This window comes from Lithobates pipiens, unplaced genomic scaffold (genome assembly GCF_037356315.1).
Source record: "Lithobates pipiens isolate NorthernLeopardFrog02 unplaced genomic scaffold, aLitPip1_a1.2 Scaffold_18, whole genome shotgun sequence".
NCBI classification, from domain to species: Eukaryota; Metazoa; Chordata; class Amphibia; order Anura; family Ranidae; genus Lithobates; species Lithobates pipiens.
In genome coordinates this window covers 206,834,640-206,857,414 of record NW_027507758.1, presented here as the reverse complement: position 1 = coordinate 206,857,414, position 22,775 = coordinate 206,834,640, and the positions used below count along the sequence as shown (strand labels likewise).

The following is a 22,775-nucleotide window of genomic DNA, read 5'->3' as shown; positions in this document are numbered from 1 at the left end:
TTACAGAACATGCCCACAACTTTGAAAATGTTTTTTTTATATTTTATTTTTTTTATTGTGAAGCAAACAACAAACAGGACAAAATAACAGAAAAAGTCAATGTGCATAACTATTCACCCCCCTAAAGTTACTACTTTGTAGAGCCATCTTTTGTGGCCATCACAGCTCCAAGTTGCTTTGGATAAGTCTCTATGAGCTTGCCACATCTTACCACTGGGATTTTTGCCCATTACTCCTTGCAAAACTGCTCCAGCTGCTTCAAGTTGGATGGTTTGCGCTTGTGAACAGCAGTCTTTAAGTCTGACCACAGATTTTCTATTGGATTGAGGTCTGGGCTTTGACTAGGGCATTCCAACACATTTAGATGTTTCCCCTTAAACCAGTCAAGTGTTCCTTTAGCAGTGTGTTAGGGGTCACTGGCCTGCTGGAAGGTGAACCTCCATCCTAGCCTCAAATCACGCAGAGTGGTACAGGTTTTGCTCAAGAATATCCCTGTATTTAGCACCATCCATCTTTCCCTCAACTCTGACCAGTTTCCCAGTCCCGACTGCTAAAAAAACATCCCCGCAGCATGATGCTGCAACCACCATGTGTCACTGTGGGGATGGTGTTGTTTGGGTGATATGGTGTGTTGGGCTTGCGCCAGACATAGCATTTTCTTTCATGGCCAAAAAGTTCAATTTCAGTCTCATCAGACCAGAGCACCTTCCTCCATACATTTTTGGAGTCTCCCACATGCCTTTTCACAAACTCAAAACGTGCCATTTTGTTTTTTGCTGAAAGTAATGGCTTTCTCCTGGCCTCTCTGCCGTAAAGCCCAACTCTATGGAGCGTACGGCCTATTGTTGTCCTATGTACAGATGCTCGCTCTCTGCTGTGGAATGCTGCAGCTCCTCCAGGTCTCTGTGCTGCCTCTCTGATTAATGCCCTCTTGCCCAGTTGATGAGTTTTGGTGTGGGGTCGTCTCTTGGCAGGTTTGCTGTTGTGGCACGTTCTTACTATTTGGTTACGATTTGATGGTGCTCCTAGGGATCGTTTTTTTACCTAACCCTGAATTGTAGTTCTCAACAACATTGTCCCTTACTTGTTTGGAGAGTTCCTTGGTCTTAATAGTAGTTTGGTTAGTGGTGCCTCTTGCTTAGACTTAAACATCCGATCCTTTCATAATTCGATTGGCTGTGTCCATCCTACAAGGAGGGGAGTAGCATATTTCCATGTGCCAAAGTTTCCCGCTTACCAGAAATTTCTGCGGTTTGAAATATAAAATTATTTTCTCTAATATTCACCAACCGACACAGCTCCTCTCTGTACAAAGTGGGTTTGTTAGCCTGCCACTAGGTGAAACTAGGCAAAATTGTAACACAATACACAGAATTGTCAGTTCCGCCAGGGGGGCGGACCCTGTGCTAACAACCCTCCCTGCTGCCACAGCAGCTTCAGTTTTAATTTGCCTAGTGAAGGAGAATGCGGGCCCTTCGGTCCATTTTTTTGATGCAGGACTTTTGCGCAAGATGAATGATCCTGTGACCTATCAACTGCTGGCTGGGTGACAGGCTGGTTAAGTTATCCTTGTAGTCCCCCCAGTCCGGCCATAGGGCGTGTGCAGGTCACAGCTACGGCTCAGCAGGCCACAACATACCTCAGCTCCAGAGGTGGTCGGTGAGCTTCAATGCTCCGGGGTATACATATGACCGGGCTACTGATGTCTGGATCACAGTATACCGAGGCCAGCAGTCACCCTGTAACTGTGCAGGAGTGGGTCTGTAATGGAATGTCTCCCAGCTCTTCAGGACTGGTAAGTACATCTCTCCCTGCTTCGGTGGGGTTGAGCAGCTGGGCATTCCCTGGAAGGTAGTTTTGGAGGCCACCTCGCCACCTCCTCTTCTCTCCCACGTCCCTATCTTCCCACCTCCCCCACCGGGGGGGCAGCTGCATGTATCTGCTTAGCGGTGTGTGTACAGGGGCTCGCTGGGTCTCACCTGCATGGGGTCGGTGCGGCTAGCGATGGTCCTGTTTGAGGTGTGGTAGTGATTTTCTGTGTTTGAGCCAGCACTGTTCTATGCTGTGGGTTTCACTTTTCACTGTATGGCGGCCATTTTGGATGAGGGCAGAGCAGGTTCCCCTTGTGAGCTTCAGAGGCCATTTTCTGTAGGTTTTCCTTTTCAGATAATTGGTGGCCATTTTCTTGAGGCCTGAGTGCTATCGCACACAGTTTCTTGTGGTTCCTGTGTATACAGGACACTGAGCGGCCATTCCTTGAATGCTTGCGCAAGCTCTGCAGATCCGACACGGCCTCTTCACTCTGCACTTGGGTAACCCCCTGGGGACTACAGGCATGGCTAGTAACTGACACACAAAACCAAAGGGGGTGAGTCTGGTGCTAGGAGCCCCCCCAGCCAGCGGCAAGGGGAGGGTGGACCCTTCACTGTCCTAAGTCCCCTTTTAGGTGGCAGACAGGGTAGGGTCAGCATGGCTTCAGAAACTGGTGTTTCTTGCCCTGAAATCCAGGCTATTGCAACCGGGTTACCTGCGGATGCCGCTGTGCCCATAGACACCCTGACGGTGGTCCTTAATTCATTTGTTGCTAAAATGGAGGCGGTGCATGGAAGGAAAGGTACGCTAAAAAGGTCCCCCTTTTAGGTCCCCCCCCCCGTCCTCTGGGAAGAGCTCTGATGCAGACTCTGGCCCTGCTGCGGCTGGTGACCCCTGCTCTGACCTATCAGATGAAGCGGACTAGGACCATTGGGACAGCGAGGATGAGTCCGGGTCCGGGCACGACTAAGCACTTGTTGGAGCACTTATCACAGCTGTGCGTGATACCCTTAAGATCCAGAAGCCAGCGGATCCCTCTGGTGATGTATCGGTCCCTTTTGGGTCCCGTATTTGACTTATTTTGACAAGTTCATCTACAGGGAATGGGGTCGGCCGCACAGGACCTTTTCGGTCCCCAAAAACATGGCGGTGCGTTACCCCTTTGAGGAAAGCCTTCTCAAAAAATGGTCGGCTTCTCCAGTCGTGACCCCCCCAGTATCCAGGTTAAATAAAGTTACCACAATCCTGGTAGTGGGGACTCCTGCATTCAAGGATCCCACAGACAGGAAGGCAGAGGCAGTGGCTCGTTTGTTGTTTACAGTTGTGGGATCCGCCATACGACCAGTACTGGCATCTGCACTTGTGTCACAGACACTGACTGAGTGAGAAAAACTTTTGCACGGCGAATTGGGGGAGCAGAAGTCTTCTCCTGTCTGCTTGAAATTGGCGGACCAACTAGTGCATGGCCTCAAGTACGTTTGTGATTCGTCCCTGGATACTCTCCCTTTGTTGTCCAGGGCTTCAGTGTGAGCTGTGGTGCTGCGGCGCCTGATTTGGTTAAAATGCTAGTCCGCTGACCAGGCATCTAAGAAAGCCCTGACGGATCTTCCCTTCCTTGGAGACCGGCTCTTTGGAGCCTCATTGGATGACATTATTAAAAATGCTACTGGGGGTAAGAGTACCCTACTCCCACAAGCCAGGAAGCCTAAGGAGCCATGTCGCAGGCAAGGGCCTTCTTTTTCCGCTCACAAACAGCTTTTTCGTCCGACCGGGGCTTCGGCAAAGCGTCCCCAGCTCGACAGGATGGCCACAGATGGAAAAAAGTGTCCCTGGCATCGCAAGCCTGTGGCAAAAAGTGCTACCGCATGAAGGCTTGCCCCCATCCCTGTCTCGGGTGGAGGGTCGTCTTCGGGAGTTTGCAGCCAGGTGGTCGTACCAGTTTGCAGGGTGGTGGTACAATTTCCGTATTCAGGAACGCTTCCAGGGGTTCTATTCGAATCTCTTTGTAGTTCCCAAGAAGGAAGTCCAATTTTGGACCTAAAAGCCCTCAATCACTTTGTAAAAGTGCTGAGGTTCAGAATAGAATCAGTTCGCTCGGTAGTCGCTGCGCTCTATCATGGGGACTTCCTGGCGTCTTTGGACATCCAGGATGCGTACCTGCACATTCCCATATGTCTGCGGCATCAAAAGTTTCTGCGATTTGCAGTTGGGGAAGCCCACTATCAGTTTGTGGCTCTACCATTTGGCCTGGCATCAGCCCCCTGAGTCTTTACCAAGGTATTGGCTCCAGTTTTGGTGTTGCTGCGACAACGCGGGATCGCGATCGTAGCATATCTACACAATCTTCTCCTGAGATCATCTTCCGCCTCAGAGTTAGAAGATGATGTTGCGATCACCATGCAGACTTTGCAAGAATTTGGGTGGCTGTTGAACCTAAAGTAGTCGGGGATTGTACCGACCCAGCGTCTGGAGTACCTAGGCTTGCTGCTTGACTCCAAGGAAGCGAGAGTCTTTCTCCCTTCAGACAAAGTGCAGACTCTCAGATCTGCAATAAAACTGCTGAGGAACCACGAGCGGTCGTCGCTTCGCCTTTGCATGCGAGTCCTGGGACCCATGGTGGCCGCCTTCGAGGCTGTGCGGTATGCCCAGTTCCACACCAGAATCTTTCAGAAAGATTTTGTCAAAATGGGACAAATCTCCGCTGTCCCTGGATCGTTCGATCCAGGTGAGCCAGTCAGTCAGAGACTCCCTGATATGATGGCTGAGATCCGCGGTGATTCAGTCAGGAAAGTCGATCCTACCTCTACAATTGATGGTGATTACAATGGACGCCAGCCTATCCGGCTGGGGTGGAGTGATGGGCATTTAGTGGGCTCAGGACCTCTGGTCAGCGGAAGAATGCAGGTTGCCGATCAATCTGCTCAAATTGAGAGCAATCAGGCTGTGCCTCTCCACATGGTCCATGAGACTAAAAGGGCGTCCGATCAGGATCCAGTCAGACAACGCCCCTGCTGTGGCATATGTCAATCACAGAGGGGGGACAAGACGCTCAGCCGCGGCTCGGGAGGTCGATCACATACTTCGGTGGGCAGAGCGACACGTGTTGACCATTTACATTCCCGGAGTGGAGAACTGGCAGGCGGACTATTTGAGTCGCCAGATGCTGAACCCGAGAGAATCGGAGTTGCATCCGGAGGTGTTCAGATTACTGTGCCTGAGGTGGGGCACACCAGACGTGGATCTTCTGGCCTCCCGTCTCAATTGGAAGGTACCAAGATTCGTGTCCAGGACAAGAGATCCGTGGGCAGATGCGTCGGACGCGCTGGTGGCTCCGTGGAATCAGTACCAGCTGATATATGCCTTTCCTCCGCTAAAACTATTACCACGTCTGCTTCGCAGAGTGGAAGCCGAAGGGGTCCCAGTGATGCTGGTTGCTCCAGATTGGCTTCAGCGTCCTTGGTACACGGATCTGGTGCACCTGGTGGCAGACGCTCCCTGGCGACTGCCGTTGCAAGAAGACCTTTTGTCTCAAGGTCCGATTCTCCATCCTGCCTTAGCATCGCTGGCTTTAACGGCATGGCTATTGAGCGCCATCTGTTGAGGAGCCAGGGTCTGTCAGACTCTGTGATCTCGACTATGTTGAAAGCACAAAACTCTTCTTCACGAAAGATCTATCATCGTGTCTGGAAGGCCTACATCTCCATGTGTGAGGAGAGGGGTTGGCCTCCGCTCTTTTTCCATATCCAGGATCCTGCCGTTTCTTCAGCAAGGGGTAGACCAGAAGTTGGCTTTAAGCACCATTAAAGGGCAAATTTCGGCTTTGGCCATCCTTTTTCAGTGGCCCCTGGCGTCTCACTCGCTGATGAGTACCTTTGTTCAGGGGGTTCGTCCCGTAGTCCCTCCGGTGCGTCCACTGTTACCCCCCTGGGATTTGAACCTGGTGTTATCAGCGCTTCAGAAACCGCCGTTTGAAAATATCCAGGAGATTCCCTTGTTGACTCTTTCTCAGAAAGTAGTTTTTCTTGTGGCCATCACATCGGCCAGGAGGGTTTCAGAGTTGGTGGCCTTGTCTTGCAAGTCGCTCTATCTGGTTATCCACAAGGATAAGGTGGTGTTGCATCCGCAACCGTCTTTTCTACCAAAGGTAGTATCAGCTTTTAATATCAATGAGGACATTGTGTTACCATCCCTGTGTCCTAAGCCGAAGCACCCGAAGGAGGTGACCCTTCACGCTTTGGATGTGGTTCGGGCTCTGAAGGTGTATTTGTCACTGCTCCTTTTCGGAAGTCAGACTCGCTGTTTGTCTCGGTGGCTGGTCCAAAGAAAGGCATGGCTGTTTCGTCAACCACCATTTCTAGGTGGATCAGACAGATTGTAGTACAAGCTTACACTTTGAAGGGGCAGGTGCCCCCCTTTCCAGTCACGGCCCACTTCACAAGGGCAGTTGGCACGTCTTGGGCCTTCCGACACCAAGCGTCTGTCGCTCAGGTCTGCAAGGCGGCAACCTGGTCGTCTGTCCACGCGTTTATCAAGTTTTACAAGCTAGATGTCGGTGCATTGGCTGATGCCTGTTTTGGCCGCAACGTCTTGCAGGTGGCCGCGTAGTTGCGTTGGGATATGCAAATAGCCTTTTTTTCAGTTTTTTCGGTAAAAAAAAAAAACAGTACTGTTATGCTAAGTGCACTATTGCACTACTTCTGCAGTTTGACGCGGTTTTTGGGTAATTACCCTGATCTTTGTGGTGGTTTTTCCACGCACTGTTTTTGTGGGTAAAGTTTCGCTAGTTCCCACTGCCATGGTGGATGAAGTTTTATTGATGTTTTTCCCACCCCTCGTTTTGGCACTGCTTGGGGACGTCCCACTTTGTACAGAGAGGAGCTGTGTCAGTCGGTGAATATAAGAGAAAACAGGATTTTTTGTACTCGCCATAAAATCCTTTTCTCTGTAATTCATCTACTGCTTGTTGACGTACTGAAGCTGCTGTGGCAGCAGGGAAGGTTGTTACAATTTTGCCTAGTTTCTCCTAGTGGCAGGTTAGCAAACCCACTTTGTACAGAGAGGAGCTGCGTCGGTCGGTGAATTACAGAAAAAAGGATTTTACGGTGAGTACAGAAAATCCTGTTTTTTCAGTTGTGGCCCTGCCATTTGGCTTGGCCACAGTACCATTAGTGTTCTGAAAGATTCTGGCACCTCCTTTAGCCAGGTTAAGGGCTCAAGGCATAGTGGTCCTAGCCTATTAGAAGATCTACTTTTAATAGATCATGCAGTCTCAGGTCTAAAACCAGAGTCTGATCTCCTCTGTAAATATCTGAAATCTCTAGGTTAGATTCTCAACCTAGGAAGATTCTCCTTTAAACCATCAAGGAGATTACGGTACTTGGGGGCTGGTTATAGATGCCATACAGAAGAAGGTATTCTTACCCCAGACAAGAATCGGTTCCATTGTAGGACTAATTCAACTTATCAAAACAAAGAAAAGTTCCTTCATTTGGCTGTGCAGGAGATTTTTAGGGGACATGGTGGCCTTTCAAGGCCTTCTCTTACGGGCAGTTTTATTCAAAAACTGCTTCAAGACACCATCCTGTCGGTCTGGAATAAAAGTTCAGGCCTTGTTGTTTTTTTTCCCAATACGCTTAGCTCCTGACATAGTCAGAGCCTAAATTGGTGGCTGTTATCCAGCGAAAGGGAAAATCTTTATCCTGGAAGGTGTTAACAACAGATGCCAGCCTTCTATGCTGGGGAGCTTCTGGACAGATTCTGTCCAGGAGAGATGGTCCCGGTTAGAGGACATTGCCTATCAACTTTTTTGGCAGTAAGTCTGGCCTTTGAATCTTGGCGGTCAGACTACAGGACTGTCCTGACAGGATTCAGTCTGACAAGGCCATAGCGGTGGCTTACATAAATTACCAGGGGGGCACGAGAGGTCGTGCAGTCCTAAAAGAGGTGAATAATGTTCTAGCTTGGGAAGGACACAACACTCCTTGCCTATCGGCAATTCTCATTGTTCAGGCGTACTACTTGAATCACCAACAATTATTTCCAGGAGAATGATCTCTTCACCCCGACATCTTCCTTGCGATATGTCAGAAGATGTGGTATTCCGGACATGGACCTATTCGTGTCCAGATTCATTAACAAAGTCAACAACTTTGTCGAGAACAAGGGATCCGTTAGCAGGCAGAACAGACGCATTCGTTTTCCCATGGGATCAGTTTTCATTGATCTATGCATTTCCTCCAGTTTTGCTACTTCAGCGCCTTCTCCGCAGGATTAAGCAGGAACGAAAGGAGGTGATTCTGGTGGCCCCAGCGGGTCCCAGAAGATTTACCTAGATCATAAAGATGGCAGTAGGAGTCCTTCGGACTCTGCCATTATAGCCAGACCTTCTCACACAAGGTCCGGTATTTAATCCTACCTTACAGACGAAAAATTTAACAGGTTGAATCCCACTCTATAAAAGATTGTGGGTGATCTCCTTTGGTAGTGTCTACTTTAATTATTGCCAGGAAGCCGGCTTCCAGAATCATTTATTATAGAGTCTGGAAAGGCATATGTTTCTTGGTGTGGAACCAGGGGTTGGCACCCCAGGAAGTATGTCATAGGCAGGATTCCTGATGTCCTGCATAGGGGATCTGAAATTAAGCTGGCCTTGACTTCTATCAAGAGCCAGATCCCGGCCTCATCATTGTTTTTTGCTATGGCCTCTTGCTTCCCACTCTCGGTGCACAACTTATTCAGGGGATAACATTTTATTCCCCCTATCAAGGCACCTCTAGATCCTTGGGATTTAAAAATTGGTCTTAACGGCTTTATTGTATCGGCTGTTTGAATCTTTGAGAAATTTCCTGGATTCTTTTTTTTTTTTTTTTTTTTTTTTTATTGAAAGTTTTTCAACATATTAATAACATACAAACATACAAACAAACATAACCTCTCCCCCCCCCCCGCCCTTCCCAACCATTCCCTCCCCCCGCCCGACAAAACTCCCTCCCGTGCAGCCCTCCATTCTCCTTCTGAAGCTCAGTCTGTGATCATCGACAGCATCACACAGATAAACACATAGTTTGTACCGTTACTGAGTATTTAACTACCCAAGATGGGGATGCAAGCCAACCCAAAGGGGTAGCCCCTCCCCATCCCGCCCCTCGCCCGACACACAAGGAGTACACCACCCACCTAGCGATCAATTCACAGTGTCTGCGGCATCAAGCCAACACCTCCACACCCTCTCAAATTTGTTAGGACACCCTCTGCTGAGATAAGTGGCTTTATAGAACGGTAAAGCTTTATTAACCACTTGCTTACTGGGCACTTAAACCCCCCTCAGTCCCAGACCAATTTTCAGCTTTCAGCGCTGATGCACTTTGAGTGACAATTACGCGGTCATACAACACTGTACCCAAATTAAATTTTTATCATTTTTTTCCCACAAATAGAGCTTTCTTTTGGTGGTATTTAGTTACAGCTCGGAGTTTTATTTTTTGCTAAACAAACAAAAAAAGATGCAAAAAAAAAAAAAAAATCATGTTTTAATAGTTTGTTATAAAATTTTGCAAACGGGTCATTTTTCTCCTTCATTGAAGTGCGCTGATTAGGCGGCACTGATAGGCTGCATTGGTGGGCACTGATGGGCTGCATTGGTGGGCACTGATGGGCTGCATTGGTGGGCACTGATAGGCTGCACTGGTGGGCACTGATAGGCATAGTTAAGGCGGCACTAATAGGCACAGATAAGGCGGCACCGATGGGCACAGATAAGGCGGCACTGATGGGCAAAGATGGGCACAGATAAGATGGCACGGATGGGTGGCACGGATAAGTGGCACGGATGGGCACTGATAGGTACCACAGATAGATGGGACTGATGGGCACTGATAGGTGGCACTGATAGGTGGCTCTGATAGGTGGCACTGCTGGGCACTGATGGGCGGCACTGATGGGCGGCACTGCTGGGCACTGATGGGCGGCACTGGGGTGCAGCACCTTTGAGGCAGATTTTGGGTGGCACTGTGGGTGGCACTGCTGGGTGGCACTGTGGGTGGCACTGTGGGCACTGCTGGGTGGCACTGTGGGCACTGCTGGGTGGCACTGTGGGCACTATGGGCACTGCTGGGTGGCACTGACAGGGGGGCACTTACTTTATTTCAGGATGGCACTGCGGGTGGCAGGTGGGCACTGGCAGGGGGCAGGTGTCCGCTTGAATTGCTGGCCGTGATCGGGACTGATGTCCCGAACACGGCCGCCGGCGATCGGCTTTTTTTTTTTCTCCTCGCGCTGTCAGCGCGAGGAGGAATACTAGCCGATTACCGGCTCCGTTTTATCACATGATCAGCTGTCATTGGCTGACAGCTGATCACGTGATAAGGGGTCGGGATCGACCCCTTACACGGATCGGTGATCAGGCGAGTCTCACGGACTCGCCGATCACAGAGCGCGCCGCGCGCGCCCCTCAGGGGGCGCGCAGGCCGCTCGTAACCGGGACGACGTCAATAGACGTAGTCCCGGCAATCTAGGTCCGCGCTAATGCCGTCATTCGGCAACAGCGCGGTACCCAAGTGGTTAATTAAACCTTTCCAATAAGAAACTGTAGGAGGTTCAGCTTTCTTCCAACATAGCAGGATAGATTTGCGGGCATAAAACGCCAGAGAAATCAGAGTCCTCTGCGCCTTTCGAGGTGCCAACTCCTCCACCAATCCGAGCAAACATACCACAACTGTGACTGGAATCGGCACCGGAAGGACGGATTGCATAACCTGTGTCACTCCCCTCCAGAACTCCTCAATCCGCGGGCACCGCCAAAACACATGGTCAAAATCAGCCCGGTCAGCTGTGCAACGCCAACATCCCCCCGTCCCCGTACCGTAAATTCTAGCCAGTCTGGCAGGGGTGTAGTATACTCTATGTAGGATTTTAAACTGGATAAGTCTGTCTCTAGCCGATACTAGGGTCTGGAACGGGTATTCCCACATGTCGTCCCAATCCTCCCCTCCAAAGTCAGGTACCAAGGCACTCCAAACTTCTCTACATTGTTGGATAGGTTTCGGCCTGTCCGAGAACAACATTTTGTACACAACGGACAGAGGCTTTTTCAGGTCCTCTGTCCGCAGCACAATTTCCAGAGGTGACACTCCCAACTGTAAAGTCCCAGGACCGAACTGAGAGAGAAAAGCGTGCCGCAACTGTAGGTACCGAAAAAAAAATTCCTGGATTCTTTGACAAGAAAGATAATCTTTTCTGGTTGCCATTTCTTCTGCAGAAGATAATCAGAACTAGTGGCTCTGCCTTGTAAGAGCCATATTTCTTCAAGCATAAGGATGAGGTAGGGGGGGCGTGGCCTGACTGGGCATGTGAGCAGCAGTGTTTTACGGAGCTGCCGCTGGTGATCCTGTACCGATCCTTTCCCCCGCCGACACCACCGCCGAAATCAGGTTGTATTTACCGCATATCAACGCCCAGACCCTCAGGGACCTCGCCGCTGCTCTCACGATGGGCATGATGACCCACAAACACCGGGGAGAAGCCGCTGCAGCGGCCGCTGCACACAGCCAAGATGGCACCTGGCAGTCTCGGCCACAGAGCATGCCACGAGGCCAGGACAAGAAAGCTGCATAGCAGGGGGGTAAGTCATCTAAACCCCCCGGCCAAAGATCAGCCCAGGGACATGCTATACTATACCCAGAAGCTTGCAGGCACACAGGACATGTCCCCAGAAGCATCACTGCGCTCAGCATCCATTACAGAACAGGTCTCCACAAATCATACTGATGGAGAGGAAGACAGTGCCCCTATGGATTCTATTCCTGATCCTATGCCTGGCCTGCTTGGTGAACAGACAGATGATGCGCCCCAGCCCACACTAAGTGAGATTTTGCATGTAGTACAGAGATGCACAGCCTCTGTGGATGATAAGGAGAAACTTAGGGGGCTGAAAGAGACGGTGTGCTTGCTACGCCATGATATTCAAAAAATCAGGGAGAGAACCACAGCGGTGGAGGGTAGGGTGAGTGACATGGAAGACCAACTGCCTCACCTGAACCGTGACGTGCGGATGGCAACGCAGCAAGCGCACCTTGCATTTGACAGAACAGACGACATTGAGAATCGCTTACGACACAACAATGTCCGGATTGTGGGGTTGCCGGAGAAGGTGGAAGGTTATGGAAGACTGGCTGCAGGAAATTTTTGGCAAGGAGGCCTTTTCCCCTCTGTATGCAGTGGAGCGGGCGCACAGAGTCCTGCCACGGCCCCTTCCACCGGGCGGCCCCCCAAGAGCGATGTTAGTCAGACTCCTGAACTACAGAGACCGGGAAATTGTGTTACGGTTGGCCAGAGAGAAGGGCGCTGTGCAATACCAGGGCAGCAGAATTTCCTTCTATCCAGATTTCTCAGCTGAAGTGCAACGCAAACGATCTAAGTTTGCTGACGTTAAAAAGCGCCTGCAGAGGCTGCAATTGAAATATGCTACGTTGTTCCCGGCGAAGCTTCGTGTCACCGCCATGGATCAGAACCATTTCTTTGAAAATGCGCAAATTGCAGCGAGATGGCTTGACCACAATGAGAACATCATCCGCCACAGAGAAGAGGATTGAATCCATGTTGTCTACTTAAAGAGGGTTCCTGAAGAACCGGCGCACCTCCACCTGAGATGTTTCTACACAGTTACCAAGGGGACATTACTTGACCATTATAAGCAAACTTATCTCCGTCCACGGTTTGCTTTTGATGGTGACGAGTTTTACATTCGGTTGGAATGTGGTTTTGCATCCACCCTCTACAACCACAGTTGAAGTTGAGATGTGATCGAGCATACGTGTGCCCGGCCGCCAAGCCGGAGGCACGCATGGGCCACCCCTCTGTTGTCGTAATTGTTCATCCTGCCCGGTTGGCAGGAGCAAGATTACAAGTTGATCAGTTCATTTACGGTTGCTGCTTAGTCGGTTTGGCTCAGCAGCTGAGTTACAAGGCTTTTTGCCGCTTTGCATCGCATATCCAGTGCACAGGATACATTATCTGACGCTCTCTTTACCAGTCCCTCATGCTTGTTCAAGAAGTGCAGGTCTGGATCCTGCGGGAGTGATGCTTGGAGGCTCGGGAACCCCCAGTATGTACAGTAGATTATATCCGAATGGATTATGTCCACTACACCCATAGTGAATTGGAATGTTCGGGGGGGTAAATGATCCTTTGAAAAGGACCATGATTTTCGCAGGATTACGAAAATTTCACCCAGCCATTATAGGCCTTCAGGAAACGCATCTGCAGGGGGACACGGTGAAGTTTCTACAATATGCCTGTTTTGGGAAGGCCTATCACTCCACTCACACTTCATTCTCCCGGGGGGTGAGTGTTCTGATACACCGGGCACTGGCCTAACAGGAACTGGATTCACTTATAGATGTATCTGGCAGATTTGTTTTTCTGTACTGTAAAATCTATGCATTTACTTTAATTCTTGCTTTTGTGTACATACCCCCCATTCTCGCGGGAGGTGCTTCAGCTGTTAACGTACCTGGCCAATAAACAGGAGGCCCCAGTTTTAATTTTGGGGGACTTTAACTGCTACCTGGACCCCAAAATGGACAGACATCCCCCGGTGGCGCCCCCTGGGGGCAGCCGGGGCACTGCCCTTAGTAGATTAATGAGGGAAGTGGGGTGGGCCGACATATGGCGGATCCGCTACCCTGACTGTAGGCAGTTCTCATGTTTTTCCAAAACACACGGATCCCTGTCCCATATAGACCTATGTGTGGGTACCCCTAATATTGTGGGGTTCACCTCGGGGGTGGAATACTTCCCTCAGGGTGTGTCGGATCACTCCCCCCTGGCTCTATGGCTAATTACTCAACCCCCCAGTACACTGCCCAGGGCCCCATGGAAGCTAAATGCCTTTTGGCTCAAGCTGTTCCCCTCACCAGATAGGGTAGCATCCCAGATCCAGAGTTTCTTCCAGACACACTGACATCACCCCAACGACCTTTTGATGTGGGAAACTTATAAGGCATTAATGCGGGGGGTGTTCCTCCATGAGATACATTTAGTAAAGGTGTTTAATGCATGCATGGAGGAAGGGGCCCTCCCTGAATCTATGACAAAGGCTAATATTGTTTTACTGCTTAAACTAGGGAAGGACCCAGTAGACCCGGGGTCATACAGACCCATATCTTTGCTGCAAAGTGATGTAAAGATCCTGGCCAAGGTCATGGCACTCCGGGTCAACGGAATAGTGTCCACTATTATTCACCAAGATCAGGCTGGCTTTATGCCACATAAGTCCACAGCAACGAGCCTTAGAAGACTATTCTTAAATATGCAGCTGCAGGCAGACAATGGGGAGAGTAGACCCTTGACGCTAATAAGGCGTTTGACAGTATAGGCTGGAGGTATCTCTGGGCGGTGCTAGGCAAGTTTGGTTTCGGGCAGAGATTCGTGGCCTGGGTTAAACTACTGTACGCCTCCCCGAAGGCCAACATTAGGATGGCGGATAAGATGTCTGACAATTTTGACTTGGCCAGGGGGACGAGGCAGGGGTGCCCGCTGTTCCCCTTGCTTTTCGCAGTCGCGATAGAACCACTCGCCGCACTCATAAGAGACAACGTAGGAATACAGGGATTTCAGTATGGGGTCGTTCACGAGAAGATTATGTTATATGCGGATGATATGTTGCTTTTCTTGGCCGACCCCAGCCAGTCCTTGCCAAAGGTAATAATCCATAATAGAACAGTTTGGAGGGTTCTCAGGTTTGACCATTAACTGGTCTAAGTCAGCTATGTTGATGTTGACTGAGGGAGAGGTAACTGTCCCGGAGTCCTGTCCCGTGCCAGTAGTAACCAGTTTTAAGTACTTGGGGGTACAAATTACAGCCAAAGTAGGGGATTACTGCTCAGTAAACATATGCCCACTGCTGTCGAGATTCCGGGATAGGATTAATACATGGAATACCCTTAGGATGTCACTGGCTGGGAAAGCCAATCTTATAAAAATGATTTTAATGCCCCAACTGCTCTACTTTCTCCATAACTGGTGAATACACTATTTCGGAAGCTGCTGTGGAACACAAAGCCCCCTAGGATCAAGTTAGAACAGCTGCAGCGCTCTAAGGACAGCGGAGGGTTGGCGGTACCCAACCCTTGGCTGTACTATGTTGCGGCCCAGTTGCAACATTTGGTGGGCTCCATGTCGCATGAACTGGTGGGCTCATCAGCCAGGCTGCTGCTTCATGTGTCTGGGGCAGAGACCATCCCTATGGGACTGGAGGCCCAGATGTTCAAGAGCTCCAACAAACAGACCCCTACGTTGTCCATAATACAAAAAGTTTGGAATAAGAGTAGACAGCTTCATGGGGTGCAGGGATTCACAGAATATAGCCCTATATGGGGTAACCACACCTATGTAGAGCTCGATAAAATACAGCCTGACCCTAGATGGAGTGCCCATAATGTGAAAATGCTGTCCTATATATTTAAAGATGGAAAGCTTCTCTCCTTTGCAGACATGCAGAATAAATTTAAAGGCTATGATTTTTACCCTATTTGCAGCTGCGGCATGAGGTGGCCGTGCAGGGGGACTCGGGAGAATGGGTAATGTCGCCCACCCCAGTGTACAATGCGTTGCACTCTGCGGAAGGCACGAAGGGAATAATATCACAATGCTACCAGATGCTGCTGGCGCGGCACCTGCGTGATCACCCGTGCAAAGCACTGCCACTTTGGGAAAGGGATGTAGGTCAACTCACGGGAGAGCAATGGGAGGAGGCCATGCAAGCCATCACCTCCTCTTACTTTTTGCACCACATTCAAGGATCACAGCTTTATATTACACTGAGAGCGCATTACACACCGGTTAGGCTATGCAGGATGGGCGGGACAGTTGACCCCTTGTGCGGTAGGTGCAGGCAACATGAGGGGAATTTCATCCACCATGTGGCGCTGCCCGAAGCTCCACAGGTATTGGAAGGAGGTAGTGGACACGGTGAACATGGTGTTTCAAACACAGATACCTTTGGATCCCATATGTTGTATTCTAGGGTTCCTGGAGGATGTGGTATGCTTGGAACCAATCAGGGTTCGGGTCTCCAGGGCACTGTTCCAGGCTAGAAAACTTATTTTGCTGGGCTGGAAATCAGCGGAGCCCCCTGTAGTGGCGACATGGATAACGCATATGGGCAGAACCCTCATTATGGAAAAATATATTTATCATCACAGGGGGTGCCCGGGAAGGTTTGAACGCCTGTGGTCACATTGGCTGGATACACCTGGGCTGAGCCCAAACGAGTTAACAATGTCCAGACTACTGTAAGATTTGTAGCAAAGGGTAGACAAGGAATTCTTAGGCCGGACATGATATACATGCTGGGGAACCTTGAGCGAACTGGGAACAGAGGGAGGGAATCAAGTGTTGATGTAATGCCTGTATGTATATTGACAATTGAAAAATGTTTAGATGTAAATGTGCACTGGAAATTGTTGTATACTTGTGAATTCAATAAAAACCTTTTTTATAAAAAAAAAAAAGGTTGAGGTAGTTTTAAGTCCTCATCCTGAATTCCTACCAAAGGTGGTAACAGGTTTTCATTTAAACTAAGATATTTTTCCTTCTTTCTCCCCAGAGCCTTGAAGAGGAAGTAAACCCTGATGAGTTTACTTCCTCTTTTTTTCCCTGCAAAGGTAAAGCATAATGGACTACTATGCATCGCATAGTAGCTCATTATGTGTCACTTACCTGACACAGGAGCCAGCGAAGTCGCTGCTGATCCCTGTAGTCCACCGCGTCCATCTTGCTGGTGGCGTCTCGCAGCTCCGACCAATGACAGCGCCGAAGCCGCGATGACGTCACTCCCGCGCATGCGCACGGGAGTCGCGTCTCGCAGCTCCGACGCTGCCATTCGGCGAAGCCGCGATGACGTCACTCCCGCGCATGCGCACGGGAGTCGACAAATTAGGCAAATCCATTCTTGGACTTGCCGCATTTCGTGCGCCTGCGCGCCGCTGTCTACGGTATTTTCGGGCAAATATCTCCTAAACCATATAGGTTTAGGAGATATTGCTTGGACCTACAGGTAAGCCTTAATCTAGGCTTACCTGTAGGTCAAAGTGGTTTGAAGGGGTTTACTTCCTCTTTAATCTAGGGAAGAGAGGGCACTATATTCTCTTGATGTAGTAAGAGCGATCAGAGTCTGTCTATAGGCGACCGCTCAGGTTCGCAAAACACAGGTTTTGTTTGTACTGCCAGAGGATGTGGACAGGCAGCGTCAAGATCCACTATTTTCTGAAAGGATTTGTCAAGTGATTATTCAAGCTTCAGCTTAAAGAAGAAAATTCTTCCTTCTCATATTAAGAGCACACTGATCCAGGGCGATTAGTGCCTCTTGGGTAGTGCTTCATCAGGCCTCTATGGCTCAGATCTGTAAGACCGCGACTTGGTCTTCGGTTCATACGTTTATCAGATTTTATCAAATTGATATTAAAGGTCATGAGGATTTTGCCTTTTTTAGTATACTGCAGGCTGCAGTATGAGTCCTCTGGCCTCCCGTTTTCTGTTTGGTCTCCCCCCCCCCTTTAGTTGCCATTGCTATGGGACATCCCACATAGTAATTACTATGGCTGTGTCCCCTGATGTAAGAAAAGAAAATAGGATTTTTATAACAGCTTGCCTGTAAAATCCTTTTCTTTGATGTACATCAGGGGACACAGGTCTCTCCCTTCTTAGTATACACTTGTATTGCTTGGCTACAAAACTGAGGACTCCCAGTAATGGGAGGGGTTATATGGGGGAAGTATACACCTTAGGGGCATGCCAGTGTCCAGCACCTGCCGGTCCGATATATAACCCACATTGCAATTACTATGGCTCTGTTACTATGGCTCTGTGTCCCCATATGTACATCAAAGAAAAGGATTTTACAGATAAGCTGTTATAAAAATCCTATTTTTTTGCACTGAAATTCAAAAAAGTGTATTAAAAAAAATGCATTTGAAAAGCCGCTGCACACATACTGTGTGACATAAAAATTTGCAATACCCGCCAATTTATTCTGTAGGGCCTCTGCTTTAAAACGGTATATAATGTTTGGGTATTTTAAGTATTTTTTTAGCAAAAAATACTGATTGTTACTTGTGAACAAAAAGTGGAAGTGGATATAGCAATAGTTCTTTCTGAGGTTTTACACGTGCTTTCATTTACTGCACCAAGGCATGCCAAGATTGTAAACTTTGTAGCTCATTGTATAATCTAAAGAAACTTGCTTATATGCAGATACTAAGTATTTATTGCAGAGGAAACAAATAGGCCCTCCTGTTAGCAATTTTTTTAAGAGTTGTTCAATTTTATTTTTCGTTCAGCTTGACACACCGAATATATACTGTCTACTTTTGTGTTTTTAAGGGCGATGGAGGGAATTTGGAACAACTGAAGCAAGAAATACTTTGCAAATCTGTAAAGAAAAACATGCAAGTATCACATATTTTGAGCCAAGTGTATTTGGGATGTAAATGTTTACTTTTTATGGATCTCCTTAATATTTGAATAAATACTGTGTCTATATTATACATGCATTAAACTTGGTGACCAGTATATCCTTGTGGGTTATTACCCTTGAGAAAAAGAAGTAAGAGATATTATCTTCTGCTACTTTTCTCACTGTAAACGTTTTAGCATACCTCAGATGCGTTACGTTAAGGTACCTAAAACCATTTATTACAAGCATAAAGAATATCTCATTGACTATTTTTCTAGGATTTTTTTTTTTTTTTTTACTGGTTGGTGAAAGATGGTCTCCTGGCTTTTTTTTTTATTAACATTTTAAGCCATAGTATTGCACATATTGTATTGATATACTAAAGACAAATAGACACTTCCTATTGCGAGTCAAGTCACACTTTTCAAGAGAATTTTCCACAGAGCTTAGTGAATGAGGTAAAATAATACAGGTTTCGATAATCCAATTATGTGCAAGCAGCAAGCATTCCATGCATATGATGGTGTATTTCTTGCAAAGTTTACTACATTCTCTAACTCGTGGGGCAAATTCCCTATGCAAAGTGAACCTTCCCTTTCTTAGTGAACAGTCTATTTGCCTGTAGTAAATTAACACCATGGTGTGCAACCTATAATACCATAAAATATGCACCTCAAATTTTAACACTGCCAATTAAACATAGTATTGTGGCTCAGCGCTCGTCTATCCAAATATATGTAATATATCACCCTAAATTAAAAATGTCTAAATAGGCCCAGGAATTGTGCTTAACCACTTGCCATCCTGCCATTGTATACAAACAGTCGGATGGCAGCCTCCCCTCTCAGTGCTTTTGTGTGCCCTGTAGCCCTTCTAGTTCTGTTTTAAGCATGCAAGTACCCTACTTTGGCAAAAGTAACTTTTCCTGCAGCTACGTCACAATTTCTCAGACAGATTATGGCCCTATGGCAATCGTATCTGTCTAGAGTTAAAAATTGCCCTGCCTCTGCTTCTACTTCTGTTTCTCAACCAGAGTCAGACCTTGATATGATATGATATGATAGTCCTAGATGACACTAACAGGGAAACAAAGAGAACAGAGAAGCAGTATTGGAGGAAGCTGCAAAGATTTCTCTTCCACACCGCAACCATATTGAGGAGGGACCACACTGTGTGCTTGCTAATGCTGAAAAGCTTTATGCTCTGTGAATAACTTCCAACTTTAAAAGACGCTGTGGACAGAAAATTTGAGTCTGTGCAACAGCTGTGGTGGTTGTTTCAGCGTGTCAAACCACTGTAAACTGGACCAGGAATTTGAACAACCAACAAGACCCTGTTTTTCCTGATTTTTCCTGATTGTGCAGCTTCTTTCTTCTGCTCTTGTTTTTCTTGTGTTGGTCCTCTGAACAAGTCATGAGACAAATTTCCAGACTGGCTCTCAACTGTGTTCATATGCCCCCCCCCCCCCCAAATTCCATACGAGGCCCTTCAGGTCTCAATGATTCTGAATCAGTTCCTAAAGATCTGCTCCTTTCACATGGTGTCGATCAAGTCAGTAGTTTACATCCTACAAGGAGGAGAACTTCTACATCAGAGATGCATATTTGCATATCCCTATATTTCCTGCTCACCAGAGGTTTCTGCAGTTCAAAGTAGAACAGCATTTTCAGTTTGTAGCCTTGCCCTTTGGGCTAGCTACATCACCCCAGATGTTTACAAAAGTACTGGCCCCACCTCTAGCCAGGTTAAGGGCACAGGGCATAACAGTCTTGGCATACCTAGACAATCTATTGTTCATAGACCAGTCAGTGGCTTGCTTGGAGCAAAGTGTATGCATTACGAGCAGGTACGTGGAAAGTCTGGGTTGGATTCTCAACCTAGAGAAGTCCTCCTTAAAATCACAAAAGGCTGGAGTATTTTGGTCTGATCATAGACACAGCCCAGGAAAGGGTGTTCTTGCCTTCCGGCAAAGATCAGCTCCATACGAGAGCTGGTGCGGATGGTCAGGTCGGAAAGAAATCCCTCAATTCGCTTTTGGATGAGGTTGTTAGGAAAGATGGTGGCTTCAGTCGAAGCAGTTCCCTATGCCCAGTTCCATTTGAGACTGTTGCAAAACAGTATCCTGTCTGCTTGGAACAAAACGATCCAAGCTTTGGACTGACCAATACGGCTGTCCCCAAGAGTCCAAAGCCTCAGTTGTTGGTTACTAACCCAGAATCTGCTGAAAGGGAAATCCTTCATACCAATTATCTGGAAAGTAGTGACGACAGATTCCAGCCTTTCTGGCTGGGGAGCAGTACTAGAGGATGACTGTTCAGGGATAATGGTCAAGGACCGAAAGGGCCTTGCCCATCGACATCCTAGAGATTCGGGCAGTGCGTCAGGTTCTGAAAACCTGGACTTCCAGGTTAAAGAATTGTCCTGTCAGGATCCAATCTGACAATGCCACGGCTGTGGCTTATATCAATCACCAAGGGGGCACCAACAGTCTCTCAGCTCAGAGGGAGGTGAACCATATTCTAACTTGGGCAGAAAAGAATGTCCCATGCCTATCGGCAGTTTTCATTCCGGAAGTAGAGAATTGGTAAGCGGACTACTTAAGTAGCCAGCAATTATTCCCGGGGGGATGGTCGCTTCACCCCAACATATTTTGGGCTATTTGCCAAAGATGGGGGACTCCGGAAGTAGATCTTCTAGCATCCAGATTCAACTTCAAGTTGGTCAACTGTGTCTCCAGGACAAGGGATCCACTTGCATGCGGAACAGATGCGCTGGTAACCCCGTGGGATCACTTCTCACTGATCTATGCATTTCCCCCTATTCAGTTGCTGCCACGACGACTTTGCAGGATCAAGCTGGAAAGAAATCCGGTAATTCTGGTAGCAACAGCATGGCCCAGAAAGGTCATGTTACAGTATGCAGAAATGGTAATAATGGCAGTGGAGGGTCCATGGCCCTTCCCACTAACGCCGTACCTGCTCTCACAAAGGCCGATATTCCATCCTACTTTACGAACGCTAAATTTAACGGCTTGGCTATTGAAACCCACTTTCTGTAGAAATGTCGGCTTTCCGGGTCAGTTATCTCTAACTTGATTAATGCAAGGAAGCCAGCTTCCTGAACTATATATTATAGAGTCTGGAGGACTTATGTTTCCTGGTGTGAGTCCAAGGGTTGACATCCTCGGAAGTTTAACCTAGGCAGAATTCTTGCCTTTCTACAATTAGGCGTAGAGGTGAAGTTGGCCCTGAGTACTATTAAGGGCCAAGTCTCAGCCTTATCGATTTTTATTTCAAATACCACTTTCTACGCATTCTTTAGTCCAGGGTTTTATGCAAGGGGTGATGCAGATTAATCCGCCAGCTAAATCACCCTTGTGCCCTTGGGACTTGAATTTATTTTTTTCAGTGTTACAAAAACAGCCATTTGAACCTATACTGCATATTCCATTAGTCCTTTTGACAAGGAAGCTGATATTTTTGGTTGCTATATCCTCAGCAAGAAGGGTTTCAGAATTGGCTGCTCTCTCTTGTAAAGAGCCATATTTGATTATTCATGAGGACAGAGTGGTGTTACGCCCTCGTCCAGGCTTTTTGCCAAAAGTGGCTTCAGGCTTTTATCTGAACCAAGATATTGTCTTGCCGTAGTTTTTTTCCAAAACCATGTTCCAGGTTAGAAAAGTCACTACATTGTCTTGATGTGGTGAGAGCAGTGAAAATCTAAAGTCAACTGCTCAGATTTGTAAGACTGATGTCGTATTTATTTTTCCAGAAGGTCCTGAGAAAGGACAGGCAGTATCGAAATCCACTGTCGCTAAGTGGATTTGGCAACTTATAATTCAAACTTATGATTTAAGGGGTAAGATTCCCCATTTTCAAGTCAAGGCACACTCTACAGAGTGGTTAGTGCTTCTTGGGCAGTGCGTTACCAGGCCTCCATGGCTCAGATCTGCAAGGCTGCAACTTTGTCTTCAGTGCATACATCCGCAAAATTGTATCAGGTGGATGTAAGGAGGGATGAGTATGTTGCCTTTGGGCGCAGTGTGCTGCAGGCAGCAGTATAAGTCCTCAGGTCTGGGGGTGCCCTATGGGTTGTGTCTCCCTCCCCTCAAGTGGCATTGCTATGGGACTTCCCATTAAGTAATTACTTAAAGAGGAGGGTCACCCTAAAATAAAAAACATTAACATTCTCAAAAAATATTTAAAAAAAATTGTAAAAAAAAAAAAAATGTAACTTAAGAGAAACCCCTGTTGCTAGGCAGTCTTCCTAATGTGCCTTTTCCTATTCCATGGCGCTTCCTCCTCTTCGGTGAGCTGCCCCGTTGTATTCTGGGATATGTGTGTATCCCAGAAAACAACAGGGCCATTCACAAAACGCTGCACGACTCACGCATGCGCAGTAGGAAATGGACATTGAAGCTGAAAGGCTCCACTGCCTGTTTCCCTTCGTTAAGATGGTGGCGCTGCCACCCGATCCGATGGACGGATTGGCCTCAGGGGGCCAATATTGC

The 22,775-nt window shown here is 48.0% G+C and overlaps 1 protein-coding gene across 4 annotated transcripts in view; it reads left to right on the top strand.

Annotated features, from left to right (window-relative positions):
• Positions 1 to 22,775, top strand: part of NUP133 (nucleoporin 133) — a 951,293-nt gene that overhangs the window by 908,343 nt on the left and 20,175 nt on the right. For all 4 annotated transcript variants that reach the window (XM_077486543.1, XM_077486541.1, XM_077486544.1 and 1 more), the window contains one exon: positions 18,193 to 18,257. In XM_077486543.1, coding sequence (XP_077342669.1) covers positions 18,193 to 18,257 — 65 coding nt within the window. The remainder of the gene's footprint in view (positions 1 to 18,192; positions 18,258 to 22,775) is intronic.